The sequence below is a fragment of the Mesoplodon densirostris genome, chromosome 15 (assembly GCF_025265405.1).
Source record: "Mesoplodon densirostris isolate mMesDen1 chromosome 15, mMesDen1 primary haplotype, whole genome shotgun sequence".
NCBI classification, from domain to species: domain Eukaryota; kingdom Metazoa; phylum Chordata; class Mammalia; order Artiodactyla; family Ziphiidae; genus Mesoplodon; species Mesoplodon densirostris.
This window is the reverse complement of record NC_082675.1, coordinates 9,910,090-9,926,535: the sequence shown is the minus strand read 5'-3', so window position 1 is coordinate 9,926,535 and position 16,446 is coordinate 9,910,090. Positions and strand designations below refer to the sequence as shown.

General features: G+C 42.6%; 1 protein-coding gene across 2 annotated transcripts in view; it reads right to left on the bottom strand.

Annotated features, from left to right (window-relative positions):
- The window catches only part of CIT (citron rho-interacting serine/threonine kinase), a 180,971-nt gene extending 167,462 nt beyond the window's left edge, over window positions 1–13,509 (bottom strand). For both annotated transcript variants that reach the window (XM_060119127.1, XM_060119128.1), the window contains exons 1-3: window positions 13,460–13,509; window positions 12,309–12,545; window positions 7,083–7,224 (exon numbers count right to left, since the gene is read on the bottom strand). In XM_060119127.1, the coding sequence (XP_059975110.1) occupies window positions 7,083–7,224; window positions 12,309–12,404 (238 nt within the window). In that variant the 5' untranslated portion in view covers window positions 12,405–12,545; window positions 13,460–13,509. The remainder of the gene's footprint in view (window positions 1–7,082; window positions 7,225–12,308; window positions 12,546–13,459) is intronic.
- Window positions 13,510–16,446: the final 2,937 nt, after the last annotated feature.

Genomic DNA, 16,446 nt, shown 5'->3' with positions numbered 1-16,446 from the left:
ATGCACCCCTATGTTCATAGCAGCACTATTTACAATAGCCGAGACACAGAAACAATCTAAATGTCCATCAACAGATGAATGGATAAAGAAGATGTGGTTTATATATATACAATGGAATACTACTCAGCCATAAGAAAGAATGAACTAATAAGAACCTGCTGTATAGCACAGGGAACTCTACTCAATACTCTGTAATTGCCTATATGGGAAAAGAATCTAAAAAAAAAAAAACAGTATATATATGTGTATGTGTGTGTGTGTGTGTGTGTGTGTGTGTGTGTGTATGTGTATGTATAACTGATCCACTTTGCTGTATACCTGAAACTAACAACACTGTAAATCAACTATACTCCAATAAAAAAATTTTTTTAAAGAAGAATGAAATAATACCATTTGCAGCAACATGGATGGACCTAGAGATTATCATACTAAGTGAAGTAAGTCAGAAAGAGAAAGACAGATACCATATGATATCACTTATATGTGGAATCTAAAATACGATACAAATGAACATATCTACGAAACAGAAACAGACTCACAGACATAGAGAACAGACCTGTGGTTGCCAAGGGGGAGGAAGGGTGGGAGAGGGAAGGACTGGGAGTTTGGGATTAGCAGATGCAAACTAGTATATACAGGATGGATAAACATCAAGGTCCTACTGTAGAGCCCAGGGAACTATATTCGATATCCTGTGATAAATCATAATAGAAAAGAATATGAAAAAGAATATATATATGTATAACTGAATCAGTTTGCTGTACAGCAGAAATTAACAACATTGTAAGTCAACTATACTTCAATAAAATATTAAAAAAAAAAAGAATAGAGCAGAACAGTTATGACTGACCAAATCCTTCAATCCTGCCTGATACAGGGAAACTGCAGCATATAGAGGGTTACACTCCTAAGCAAGACAAGAGAAGCATGTGATCAAAATTATCCTGGAGAATCCCTCAGAAAGGTGCCATGGAGAAGACCAAGGGACTCTTGAAATCCCACAGGTACCCTGGAGTGATCCTCATTTCTGTGGGTGGGCACCAGATAAAGCTGGGAGCCACACCCTAGAGTTACAATCACTCAGAGAGTTGTTCACACAGCGAAAGGGACAGAATCCAACAAAGGGAAAAGCCACTTCATAACCACAGTCACTTGTCAACATATTAATGAATTAGCCGATGCAAGTTTAAGTTGTTACCCACTCCCTTTCTTTGTTGCGTGGGTGGAGTTGAATTCACTTGGCTCAAAGGCTCATACGATGAACATCACTGCACTAACCACATCTCTTACTTCAACAGTCATCCTAAAAACACCTTCTTTTGGCCCCTTGAGTAATCAGGCAAGAGGGGTGGGTGGATCTGCATGAATTCATCGTGAGCGTTGGAAAACAAAAAAATAAAGAAAGAGCGCTTTCAGGGAGAATTCCATGCAGAAGCAAAATTGAAAGCTGCACGATATTTTCCTTTTGCCCTGACATCACTGTGCCAAGTCCAGCCTTTCTGCCCTGCCCTCTTCCAAGTTTCTTTCAGATCTAGTACTTGAGTTTTGAATTATTAATTCCCCAAATATGCTGGCTTGAACCTGATTTCATCACTGCTTGCACAGAAGGCCAGGCTCTCCTGATTCTGTTAGGCCTTGGCCCCCACGTTGCTTACAGCTTTGTCCAACTTAATAACTCTGGGTCTGTCACTAGCAACCACCAGGCATCTCAATCACCCAGGGAGACAAAACTGCTTGCAGGCAACACCATCACGATGCTCTCAGAATTCTGAGAAACCATTCCACATCGCAATGTTGTTATCCAAAGGCTTTTGGATTTTTTTTTCCAGTTTAAAAAATCTTGTTACAAGTTGGACTTAAATTATATATCAATTACGGATTGCTCACTGGACAATGAAAGAACATATCAGAAGTCAGTTTTCACCAGTGGACTGTCATCTGCATTGGTTTCCACCTAAATGTCCAGAAGGTCATCTCTGCTTTCGTCACTCGCCACTGTCAGCTGCTGGGTCCACCACTTCTTAACCTCAGAACCACAGGAAGCTGTGTCCGTCATGGGGTTCATTTTGCACACGACAGATTTCATTGTGGTCCGCCCTCCAAATGTGTAAGTTGACCGAAGACACCAAGTGGCTTATTGGTTTTGGTGCCAAGGGTAGGCACCATTGCCCAAACTTCCTCTGGGGCTTCCTGGCCTCGGCCGTGTCCTGCCAACTCCCTCCCCTGTCCGACAGGGTCAGGCTTTTGGATTATTAAGGTGAACAGGTGAGATGCTGAACTCATGTCTATGACTGTGAAAAAATAACCCTTCGCAACTTCTTTCCCTACCAGCAACTTTTGTGACTTCAAAACCACAGCGACCCTTCATCCCTGCCCACTCTGAGCCCAGTGCAGACTGAACATTGAGGGGAGGTAAAGACCCAAAGCATGGAATGAAAATGCAGTCAAAGAAGGACCTTGTCAGATATATATTTGGACCCAGGAGGCAAAAGCCACCACAGATGAGTGTACTGCTTCCTTTTTTGAAACTCAGTATTGAGACACTTCAGTCTCTAGGAATTCACCCTTCACAGAAATGCTCCAAAGACATACATATCAAGATACTTATGATAAGCACTGTTTGTTACAGGAAAAAAATCAGAAACAACCTAGAGGTCCGTTAGTAGGAAAGGGGAAACAGCCTAAGAGTCCACCCACATAAAAGAATATTAGGCACATGTTTAAAAGAATTCAGTAGCTCGACCTCCACTAGAGTCCATGTTCTTCAAGAACAAGGATTTTTTCTGTTTTGATCACTACTGTAAACCCAGTACCCAAAGCAGAAACTGACACATAGCGAGTGCTCCATAAACACCTGTCAAGTAAATATTCTGCTAGGTGAGCAAACCTAGTGGCAAAAGCATTATAAACATGAGCCATTTTGCATAAAATTAAAACACAGTAATGTTAGAACATGCGTGGAAAAGGGTTCATTGCTCAAGCTAGTGGATTGGTATGCGGGGGCTCATGACACTCGTCTCTTCACCCTCAGGTATGTTTGAACATTTCATAATAAATATTTTTTAAGGATAAAAGAAAAATTGCAGGGCCTCCCTGGTGGCGCAGTGGTTGAGAGTCCGCCTGCCGATGCAGGGGACGCGGGTTCGTGCCCCGATCCCGGAGGGTCCCACGTGCCGCGGAGCGGCTGGGCCCGCGAGCCATGGCCGCGGGGCCTGTGTGTCCGGAGCCTGTGCTCCGCAACGGGAGAGGCCACAGCAGTGAGAGGCCCGCGTACAGCAAAAAAAAAAAAAAAAGAAAAATTGCAGTACTACACACCAAATCGTTAACAGTGGTTATCTTAGGAAAGATTCTGAGGGATTTTCTCCCACTCTGACCTTTTATATTTAACTTTGTATTTTAAAAATATTTTTATTAAAATATAGTTAATTTACAATGTTGTGTTAGTTTCAGTCACAGCAAAGTAACTAGCTATACATATATAAATATTCTTTTTTAGATTCTTTTCTATTATATGTTATTACAAGATATTGAATATAGTTCCCTGTGTTATACAGTAGGTCCTTGTTAGTTACCTATTTTATATATAGCAGTGTGTGTATATGTTAATCACAAACTCCTAATTTATCCCTCCCCCCTCTTTTGGTAACCATAAATTTGTTTTCTATGTCTGCAAGTCTATTTCTGCTTTGTAAATAAGTTCATTTGTATCATTTTTTTCAGATTCCACATATACGTGATATCATATGATATTTGTCTTTCTCTGTCATACTTCACTCAGTATGATAATCTCTAGGTCCATCCATGTTGCTGCAAATAATTACTTTGTATCATGTTTGCAATTAGGGGGAAAAAACTTCTTAAAGTTACATTTTGCCCAAAGTACTAAGGTTGTGAACATATGCTTGCCTGCAGCGAACCTAGTTAAAAGAGGGTAGAATTTCAGCTACTGTCAGATCACCAAGAACAGCCCAACTTTACCCATTATCAACACTTTGTCTGCATGTTTTAATATCACGCTTGTTTATTTTTTTACACAAAATATGTGATATACTACTTAAGATTTTGCTACTTATTCTGTTCATCAGCAATAGTCAGTCAACCAATATTTATTAAAACCTTCTGTGAACCAGACACTGTTTTAGGCACTGGGGCTAAAATAACAATTAAGAAACAAAAAGCCTTTCCCTGGTTCCCAGATGCCAGCTCCCTGCCCTCTCTTGGCCCAAGCTAGGGGCACTGCTTCAGGGCTGTATTATTCTGTCTCACTTCCTCCAACAGTCCCTGAAGAAAATCTCCAGCTCTATGGCAAGACTCGAGAAACGTATGCAGTAAGAGCTGTTGGACCCTTCCTCCCACGGAGAAATGAAGCTTACATTCCAAAACAGAAAACCAAAGAGGGGGGGAAGAAAGCATACTAATGCAATCACCCTTTTCCAGTCATAGTCTCTCAACCATACTCTCCAGGAAGCCTCTTTAAAAATATGAAACAGGGCTTCCCTGGTGGCGCAGTGGTTGGGAATCCGCCTGCTGATGCAGGGGACACGGGTTCGTGCCCGGGTCCAGGAAGATCCCACGTGCCGTGGAGTGGCTGGGCCTGTGAGCCATGGCCACTGGGCCTGCGCGTCTGGAGCCTGTGCTCCACAACGGGAGAGGCCACAACACTGAGAGGCCCGCGTACCGCAAAAAAATATATATATAAATATGAAACATCTCCCTGGAAGAGGATTCTATTAGAAAAATCTATGTTTCACTAAGTCTAGTCCCCTGATTACTGAATGAGTCTAGAAGATCCACGGCTTTAAAGGAAGCGGAGGGCAATCTCAAGACTAAAGAAGATGCATGTTGATAGCTCAGTAAATTAGTCTGTCACATAATTCCCCTTCCCCTCCCACTCCCTATTTGAGAATTTAAATATTCCACAAAATAAGGTGGGAGCTTATTCAAGCACAGAATCATGAATAAATACGCCAAGTACATTTTCAAGTTAAAGGTACACAATATATTAAACGTTGAGGTTTATGGTTATCATTATTGGGTAACATTTATTGATTGTTTCTACGTGCCAGGCAACATGATAAGCCTGGACTGGGCACTAACTCATTCAATCCCTATTGATGAGATAATGCGTTTTCCCCTATTTCGCAGATGAGGGCACTGAGAATAGACAGGGTACCGACGGTCACTTAGTAATACATTGGTTTAATCCACTCAAAACTTCCAGGTCCTTTGGGCAATGTATATCCCCCTTTCCATGAGGTCCTGGTGATCACAGTGCCCTGGACCCCTGGGGCACCTAGATGAGGCCAATCACAGTACTTCACACCCTGGCCCAGTGACTGGTCAAGGGGTGGGCAAGTGACCCAAAGCAGAGCCAATGAGAATTTCCCTGGGATTGCATGAACATAGACAGTGGAAGATATACATAGTTCCCTGGCACATGGAATCTGTGGGGCCCTATGCCTCACTGCAAACAGTGGAATGCAGCCAAAGAGATTCTACGTCCCTTCCAGGCCTGAGCCCAAAAAAGGCCTGGCAGCTTCCACTTTTGTGCTTTTGGAAACCCTGAGTTGCCATGGAGGAGGTCTAGACACCTCTGCTAGAGTGTAGACCAGGGGTCAGCAGCCTTTTCTTAAAGGGCCAGACAGTAAATATTTTAGGCTTTGTAGGCCATATGGTCACGCCTACTCAAATGCCTTGTGATATGACAGCAGCCCTAGGGAACAGGCGTGGCTGTATTCCAGCAGAACTTTGTTTACAAAGCAGGTATCCCAGGCTGTAGTTGGCCAACCCTTCATGGACAGACCACACAGAAGAGCCGTATGGAGAGGAAGAGGCCCTGAGATTTCACAGTGAGAGAGAAAGGCCCGCTAGTCCCAGGGTTCTGGGTGGTGGGGGGCTGTCCCGTGCATTGTAGGATGTTCAGCAGTGTCTCCGGGCTGCACTCATTAGCTGCCATGAGCCCCTCCCTGCTGCTGTGACAACCAAAACTGTCTGCAGATACTACCAAATGTCCCTGGGAGGCAAAATCAGCGCTGGTCGTAAAACACCGGGGTCACATGAAAAAACACGAAACTGGGGAACCAGCAGTCAACTTCCCCACCACGTGGAAGTCAAGGAGAGTCGAGAACAGGGTGTATTCGTGGACTTCCCTGGTGGTCCAGTGGCTAAGACGCCACGCTCCCGAATGTAGGGGGCCCGAGTTCAATCCCTGGTCAGGGAACTATATCCCACATGCCGCAACTAAGACCCAGTGCAGCCAAATAAATAAATACTTTAAAATAAATAAATAAAACACAACAACAAGGTGCGGGCAGGGCCAATTCATGACTTCCATAGTCCCTAGGCACTTTTGCCTTCGTCAGTCCCTTGCTCCATAAAAATATATATTTTTTATGACTGCATTGGTATAAAGATGAATATAATCCAGAATCATTATACATTATTAGCATACCCACATTTTTCTTATGATTTTAAAATAAATTAAACTAATTACAATAAATTCAATGTATTAAAATTAAATACTGTGGGCGCTAAGCACTGTGCTTATAATGCCTAATGAATAATCAGCTTTAAGTGAGTATAAAGATGGAGCCAGAGGACGTTATTTAAGTCCCTGGAACCAGCCATGCCTAAAATTTGACCCATCCCTGGACTATCAGTTTCATGAGCCAAAAAAAATTCACTTTTGGGGATAAACAACAAAGTCCAACTGCATAGCACAGGGAACTATATTCAATATTCTGTGATAAACCATAATGAAGAACAATATATATAACTGAATCACTTTGCTGTACAGCAGAAATCAACACAATGTTGTACATCAACTATACTTCAATAAAGTAAAAAAAATTTTTTAATTCACTTTTTGGCCTAAGCTAGTTTGAGTTTCTGTCACTTGCAACCAAGAGGCCTGACTTATCCGGTCTCCCACAGACTGAAGGTGGAAGCTGACCTTGAAGGTGAGTCCGTCTAAAGCAGAGTTCCCACCCACTCCCACTGCCCACAAACGCATCCCGCCTCTGGCATCCTTCTAGTTCTCTCTAAGCAGGACAGTTTTCAGGAAAAAGTTCCCCCACACTTACACTTCCGGACAAAGTTGCTCACGTGCTTAATCTTCATCAGAGCAGGCTGACTGCATTCTTTAAAGAGAACAAAGAGGGCATCTAATATCCCTTCTCGGGAAAGAGGAGACATCTGCTGTTGAGTCATGAAGGGTGGTTTCCCCTAAAAACAGCAAACAGCAGATGGAGACACTGTCAATAATGAAAAGCTTTGATCAATAACATCCACGCAGAGTAAATTGCAAGCCACCAACTCGACTAACTGCTCACGACACGCACTAACGACATAATTCGGTGGCCTCGTTCTTTAAAGCAACATCCACTGACAGTCATTAAGTGATCACTTGCACATCCCATCACCGTGGGCTTCTTCCTCCAGCACCTCGGGAGAAAAACGTCACCAGCATGCCAAGAATAAGAAAAGGTCCTTCTTTCTTAACGGTCTGAGGCTCGTGGGGACATTTACTCTGAACCCTGCTGGGCCTGTCACATCTCCATGTCTCTGCACTAGGACACAATGATTGCCTCTTCCTCCCTGTGTTCCCAGAGGTTTGCTGACATAACTTCAGTTTAGTTCACTTGAACAATCTAGGGTGGTGTAAATGGAGTGACTGCACTAAAGCTGAATTTATTCACGATCTCGAGCAACAGCTGCAAACTGGCAAACTGCATCTAGCCCACAGACGTGTTTTGTTTGGCCTGTGGTATTTAAAATAATTTGAGTTATCTGCCAATATTGAAAAATCAGGAGATTTCACGCCAAAAAAAAGGGGGGGGGAGGGGAAGATTTCTGGCTTCTCGTGAGACCCTGGCAGATCTGGCCAACAATGCCCCCACGTTCCTGCCTGGGGATGCTGAGATGCAGCTGAGGAGCGCTGCCCCTCTGGGTAACGGATGTGGTCTGCATTTCACTGCAGACCTCACTCGCAGCTCTTCCATCTGGCTCACTTGTCTCCTTTACACTCCCTGGCCCCCAAAGACATGAGTTTGCACCCCTGGTCTAGAGCAATGAATCCCATGTGCCAAGCTGTGGATTGTGTGCAGGTCTCTCTGCAAAGCTGGCCACCAACAGTTCCTCTAACTCTGAAGGCACTTGCCACTGCACCCACCAAGAGTCAGAATCTATTTCCTCTCCCCGTGAATCTGTGCCATCGCCATGATTCACGTCAACCAACAGAACGTGACATAAGGGATCATGTGCCAGTTCAAGGTGGAGCCCTTAAGAAGTCTGGCAGCTTCTACTTTTGCTTTTTTGGGGAAGCCATCCACCAAGTCAAGAAGCTTGGGCTAGACCAGGGGTCAGCCAAATCTGGCCCACTGCGTGTTTTTATAAATAAAACTTTATTGGAACACAGCCATACCTATTAATTTACACATTGTCTATGGCTGCTTCTGTGCTACAATGACAGAGTTGACTAGCTGCAGCAGAGACCGTAAGGCCCATGACATCTAAAATACTTATTATCCACAGAAAAAAATTACAAGCCCCAGGTTAGACTGACTGAATAATGAAAGACCTTTGGAGAAGAGAGGTCAGTAGAACCCTGAGGCTCCCCAGCCAGCAGCTGGCACCCAAATGTTCCAGTCCCAGCCAAGCTCCCAACTCAATACAGCCCCGTGAGTGACCCCAGCAGAAGAACCACCTAGTTGAACGCAGCCAACCCACAGAATCATAAGACAAAATAAATCACTGTTGTTTTAAACTTTGTGAGTGGTTTGTTACACAGCACTGGATAACAGAAACAGATTGGCTACATCTGAATCACTTGGAGAACTGGAGCACTTAAAAAACAAAAAAAAACAGATTCTCAGGTTCCACCCCGACCTACTGAATTCGAATTTCCCAGTTTGTAGCTTAGAATATGTTTTAGTAACAAGTCCTCCCTAGAGACTCAGACCTCAGCCAGGTTTGTGAAGCACTGGGTCACAAAAAAATTACCCTTCTGTCATTTCAGAGCTCTACCACTAACTGGGAAACTAAGATTCTTTGTTTCTTCTGTTCCTTAATGAGTTCAAGCAGCTGTTCCCAAATACAGTACTGAGTCTTAACAAAGTTTTCAAGTCTGCCATGAAATGAGAAAAGATGAACACTGCATGATGACTCTTTTATAAAGCTACGTGTATTCAAATTGTAAAACGGTCCTTTATTTTGCAACGATGTCCTTCCTCTCATGGTATTTCTTAAAATGTCCTTTATGAAATAAAAGGACCAGAAGATAATATGATTTTCTTTTTTCTGTGTGTTTTTTACATTCCTTACTTGGCAAAATAGAAAGTTGGCAAACCTAGGTCAGCCCAGCAAATTTGTAAAATTTTGCTGGCTCGAAAATCTAAAAGTCTGCCAACCACTGACCTAGAGCTTGTGGGGAAGTTGTGTTAAGTAGAAACTGAGAGCCTGTCTAAAGTACTTACCTAAATGGAAAACAAAACCACTACTCTCTATTCAAACCTCATTAAAAGGGCACTGGGATAGGGATAGGAGTAGGATAATTAAATAGTTTAGAAATCCCACTAGGGGATTAAGGACAGAGAGGGAATTTTAAGGGAGTCTGGGAGACTGTTATAAGCTAATGACCACTCAAGAAAAGAATCCAGTAACCTAGCAACAATCTATATTACCTTGAAGGAAGACCAGGTGCATCTAAGTACCAAGCACACTAAAGCCACAAGTCCTGATAGCTAAAACACAAGACAATAGATATGGGGTCTGAATCTTTTTACACGAAGTCAGGAAGTTAATGGTCCTTGAAGAGTAGCATTTCTGCATGTAGCCAAGACAGAAATACAGGTGAAAGGAGAAAGAAACTAGGTGAAAGGGGACATTATATTGAAACCCGAGGTGAATTAGCATATTTTAGTATATGTTTTCACTCTCCTGCTAATATACATGATTTAAGTAGCACCATGACAGTCCCAGTTAGATCATATAGGGTGAAAGGAGGAACTAATGATGTAAGCCTTGATGTCTGCCCAAAAATGAGAAAAAAGGTGGTCTTCTCCCCTCCCCACTTTTTCTTTGACTATAAAAATGTAGCCCCTCTTTGTTCTCGGGGCTGCATTCCCTTGCTGGCTGTTTGTATCTCTCACAAGCATCCTATGCTAAGAAACTCACTCTTTGTCTTTTCTGTGCTGAGACAAGAGAACCTGAGCTTCAGTAAGTCCTGACACCAGGTGAGCGGTTTCAATTAAACGACAGTGGGTTCAAGTCCCCTCCTAAGTCTGGGATCGTGGGTTCAAGTCCAATCTAAGTTTTGGCTGGGTTCAAGTCCCATCCAAGAAGGAATGCAGTTTCAGCTGGAAGGGGGAAAAACAGTATCCTTACCTGTTTATATTAAGGCGAATGTTAGGGTTATGCTACACTTGCAAATAGCAGCTGTCCTGGGGGTGGGGTGGAACTCATTAGTTTAAAAAAAGATGAATTAGGGGTTTATCCACAATCCTTGCTGTTATAATGACATTTAAGTACAAGACACACTTAATAAACTCTGACATACTCTGGCGGTATTGCCCAGCAGTTACATACCCACAGACCAAAAATGGGGCGTGGCTTTACCATTTACAAGCTGTGTGATTCTGGGCAAGCCTTTGTCTCCCTCCACATCTGCACATGATAAGCCCTTAATAAATTCTGTCATAAGTTGGAAGTTTTGGAGTAAAACGATAAAGGGGCTAAAAAGTGGTAGCACTCAGTCAGCTGAGGTTAAGAATAGACTATTCATTAGTGAAAAATGGCTCATGACTTAAATGGTGATGGGGATGGTCCCACCTACACTTTCTATCTGTCCCCATTCTGATCTGTTTGAACATTCCCCAATACCAATATCTTGGGAAAAATGTTCTCAAGATCGTATTAGTGTTGAAACTAATATAACATTGTAAAATACTATTACATTTAAACCAGTATAGTTGGTTTAAATGTAATAGTATTACTATTAAACACTATTAAATTTAATAGTATTACTATTAAATTACTATTAAATAGTATCATACAAAAATGCCTTCTTAAATATAACTACTGCTATGTGAACATAAATTTATTATTACTGGGCTTCCCTGGTGGTGCAGTGGTTAAGAATCTACCTGCCAATGCAGGGGACACAGATTCGAGCCCTGGTCCAGGAAGATCCCACATGCCGTGGAGCAGCTAAGCCCGTGCACCACAACTAGTGAGCCTGAGCTCTAGAGCCCACGAGCCACAACTACTGAGCCCGCACGCCTAGAACCCGTGCTCCGCAACAAGAGAAGCCAATGCAGTGAGAAGCCCGCACACCGCAACGAAGAGTAGCCCCCGCTCTATACAACAAGGGAAAAGCCCACGCGCAGCAACAAAGACCCAACACAGCCAAAAATTAAATAAATTTTTAAAAAAAGTCTATAAGAGCATGTATTAATTGGAAGGAAAAAGATCAGGAAAGACTGCTAAAAAAATTTATTATTACTGTCACTAATACTATTTCTACACTTATTAATAACAGTTACCATTTATATAGGGCTTACCAAGAGCTGGGCAAGAAACTAAGTACTTTACATGGATTATCTCATTTAATCCTCATAACTCTGTAAATTATGTGTTATAACCTCTATTATAAAGAACGGAAAATGGATTCAGAGAAGGCAACTGACTCGCCCAAGGTAACACAGCTAACAAGTACTGGGGCCAGGATTCAAACCTAAATCTTCACCACTATCTGTATTGTCCCTTTCACTTACGAATACATAAGTCAAACAAGGATTTCTACATCAACGGTGTTCCACCTACATCAGAAACAAAAGAATTAGAAATCTACGTGGAAAAAAATCTGACAACATCAAGTTTTAATCCTTTGGGGTGATGGAAATGTTCTGTATCTTGAGAGGAAAGCGGGTTTCACAGGTGTGGTATTTATCAAAACTGTTTTTTTTTTAATCTAAACTATAAACATCTCTTGAATGAAAAAGATTTCTAAATTTCTATAGGATTACAAGTATAGAAATTTCGGTCAAAAGAGTGTCTTTGTTCAATTACTTTTCTTTAATAAAAGGACAAACTTTAGTACTGAAGTCATAAAAAAGGTCTTCCTTCCAGGGCAAGTTCAGCTACCCACTCCTGTCTGAACAATGGATCCTTTCCAAAACTATCAGCGCATATGAAACACCAAAGGGGATTTTCTCCTGGATGAGCCTCTGTCCTATAACAAAAGCAAAGGTAACAAAGAGGTTCCAAGGAAACACACAGAGGTGAGCAAAGTTGGCAAGCCAGTCTGTTACCTGGAAGAAAAGATTCAACCTGGAGGCCCGACTGGCAATGGATTCAGCAGCACCAGCATCCGGCGTATTCCGTGCTCCATACTTGAACTTCAACATCTCCCCACTAGTGATGAAGGGAGATCGGTTAAATGTGTTCTGCAGATTTGAGCAGCAAGGTCTTGAGAGATCCCGAGCTCCCTCAGGATATCAGGAAAGGGAGGTGAAAATCAGCCACCACTGGGTCTTGGGATGCTCAATCTGGTGACGGAGATTAAAAATCAGATTTTTATTCAGTGTAACAGGAGTAACACTTATCTGACATACTCTCTTACTTTAAAGTTTGTTTATCTGCCCTCCTTAGAATGTAAGCTCCACCAGGGCAGGGACTTTTATCTTCATATAGTGGGGAAACATACAGCCCAGCACATAAATACTAATAGCTACTGAATAAATCACTGAAAATAAGCAAACTACATAATACAGGTATGTTGAAAGGTTTCAAGCGCCATGGGGTTCAAAAAAAAAAAAAAAAAGAAAAGAAAAAGAGCAAAATGGGGGAATTGGGGCATGGCAGTGTGTATAACAGTGGTGTCAGAGTAACGTCACTGAGAAGATGACATTTGAACCAAAATCTGAAGGGCGTTAAGCAGCAAGCCTTGCTGATATTTGGGGAAAGAAAAGTATCCCGGGCAAAGGGCACAGCCAGAGCTAAGGTTCTGAGGCAGGACCTGGGCTTCTCTAACAGTAGCTGGGAGACCAGAGGGGCTGGAACAGAGTAAAAGAGGCAGGAAATAGGAGTGATGGATGGGTACGAAGAGTATGAAGACACTAAAGCAAATTAAGGTCACACAGATTCTAAGGCGCTGCCGGCCCCCACTAGTAATGCTGACAGGAGGCAAGGCAGAATAAACACAGGACCCCACCAAGCTTGAGAAAGGAACAACTCCTCTGGCCCCAGTATCGCCGGGCCGACCCTTCGGCTCTGGTGGAAGTGGGCCAGTGCACCGCCAGTCTAGGAAGACCCTCCCGACCCCCGGAAGCCCTGGGGGCGGAACCGCCGCCCTCCCGGCTCCGAAGGGCAAAGCCGGTAATGGTGTGGGTGGAGGAGGCCCTTCCCCAGGTCTTGCAGAATTGGGTGGAGGGGAAATTGGGCGTGAGGGGACCAGACTCACGCTCAGCCGACCCCGCCAGTCAGCGCTCCACTCCACCCCGGGCGTCCCGCCGCAGCATTTGAACGTGGGGAACGGCGCGGGCGGGGCCCAGATACGTCTGGACCAATCAGCGTTCCCACTCCTATGATGGACAGTTATACCTCAACCAGGCCCTGCCCAAGTCCTTAAAGGGACAGAGGAAGTGAAAGAGATAGCCAATCAAATTGTTTCTTCCTTTGACTCATGGCCAATGGGAAACGGGGAGGGCAAACCCGGCAGGGCAGGTCTTGGAAGTTTGAAATCGGCGGTTACGCACAAGGATGCAATTTTGAGAGCGCGTCTATTTGTGTCTGTGCTCTCTGGGGATCTCTGGGATCCCGGGGCCGTGTCCCCTGCTCGCTCTCAGGCCACCTGCGAGGAGGAAGACAGCTAGGCCGCTCTGCCTGGTGGTCTTGTTCCTCAATCCTGCCTAAGGTCGAAGTACTTACTTTGGTAAACCAGCTGGTTCTCTGCTATAGGCTACAGCTGAGGCAGCAAATGTTTTGAGTTTGAAATTCCACCTGCCTCGATGACTGATTGTCGTGCAACAAATAGGTGAAGGTATTGAGACTGTCTGATAGGACATTTTAAAATAAAGACAACAACTTAGTCAATTCACTAAAGAGGAAATCCAAAAGGCCAACAAATATACGAAAATATACTCAACGTCATTCGTAATCAGGAAATGAGAAAACTAAAACCACAATGAGATACAATAACATGCACCCAGATTGGGGCGGGGGATGGGGGAGGAGGTCTAACAGTGTTTGCAATGCTACAGGCATTCATACATAGCTGATGGGAGTATAAATCAGTACAGTCTCTTTGAAAAAGAGTTTACCACTATTTGCTAAAGTTGATGATATGTACATTCTATGACTCACTCCTGGGTATATACCTTAGAGAAACTCCTAATTGTGTACACTAGAAGATATGTACAAGAATGTACAAATATTACCGTACAATATCATGGCAAAAAACAAAGAAAAACTGGAAGCAACCCAAATATCCATCAGCAATAGAAAGGATAATTTTTTATATTGCAGTGTTTTCATACAGCAATGAAAAGGAACAAACTGCAGCTGAACACAATGACATAATGACTTTCAAAACAACGCTGAGTGAAGGAAGCAAAACAATAAAGTATGTCTTTTTATTGGAGTAGAGTTGATTTACAATGTTGTGTTAGTTTCAGGTGTACAGCAAAGTGATTCAGATACACATATGTGTGTATACATATATACACACACACACATATATATTCTTTTTCAGATTCTTTTGCCTTATAGGTTTTTAAGGTATGTTTTCCTTCATATAAATTTCAAAAGCAGCAAAACAAAATATTTAGAGAAGGATGTACATACAGGTGATAAAACCATAAAGAAAGCAAAAGTCCAGATAGTGGTTACCTAGGGTTAGGATGGTGACCTTTCAGGGAGTCATGTTGCTACTATGAGCTAGTTCTCAGCCTAGCTGGTAATAATATGGATTTTTGTTTCACAATTTGTAAATTGTGTGTATGATGTTCTATTTATGTATATTTCTAAAATTTGAAAGGGAGGCAGTCCTTTCTGTACATTCCCAATCCCTACACTAGATACAACTGGAAACGTGTTATCACATGCAGGCTCACACACGCATACATACATCAGTATAAAACCAAAGCTACAGACTTGCTTAATACACATTTTTCCCCCAAACATAATCCTGGGGTAATAATGATAGCTACTATTTATCAAGCCCCTCTCCCTCTTTTTTTAATCAAGCACATCTCATTTAATCTTTACTATAACTCTGAGAGGGAGAAACTATAATCCACATTTTACAGATGGGGAAACTGAGGCTGAGAGATATGGAGTGACTAATCTTCAGTTATTCAGCTCTAGGTGGTGAAGCTGGATTTGGAACTTCTGGACTATCTGACTCCAAATCCTTTCCTCTATACAAAACCTGCTTCTCAGCAGATGTTAGAAATTCTCCCAGCCTCTGCTTTTGTCATGTTGCAAGGGCTGACCCAGTCCAGAAGAATATATGAAAATAACAAATACTTCTAATGACATGAGAGGGTTAACCAAAGTTTGGGGATGGCAAGGTGAAGAGAGATGCAAAGTGGGTCACAGACACTGTTGACTTGATATAAAGAATGTCAGAAAGGTGAGAATGTGGACCTAGTCAATGCCTCTGCTGATTTTTCTAATCCAGCCAAACCTGTTAGTTTCCAGGTGTCAGAAATAGAAGTCTTTACCAGAATCTTGGGACTTGTTCATCCTAAATTAGAATACAATGTTAACAGCACCATTTTGCATTTCCCTGAAAGCTGCCTACTAATTTCCTATTAGAACAATCGCTGGCCTCTGCAAATCCTTTGTGAAACAGAACAAGGGAAAAACAATAAATAAAATGAATAAGGAAACATAAAGCAAAAACCACATTAACCCCACCAATTTTCTTTCAGAAGTAGTAACTGCATGGTAAGCATATGAGGAAAGAGAATTAGGAGGGACCGACAGCGGTGTGCCAATAGTAAAAGGATAAGACACTGCCAAATAGAATTAACCGTCGTTAAAACTAGTTAAGACTGACAGGAAAGCTGAGACCTTCTGTTTGTTCTTGCGCAGAATGAAACAATTACCAGTTTTATGCAGAACATGAATCCATGATGATTATTGTGATGGAGATTCTGGAATAACATCATCATCACTGAGTCATAGTGAAGGACTTTATGATGTTCTTACATTCAATTATTCATTTACTTTATTTAAAAAAATTTTTATTGTGCCAAGCACTTGGGGGTACCAAAAGGAAAAAGATACTCTCCTTGTCAGTTTTTGAAAAGCCAATTATAGTGGGGAGATGGAGCTGTAGGCAAACAATGGTGAAATTTTGTGATAATCTCCTGTAACAATGGAGACTCCAGAGGGCCCTGGCAACAAGGGAGGGGATGGCAGGTGGTATGTCAGAGCACATTC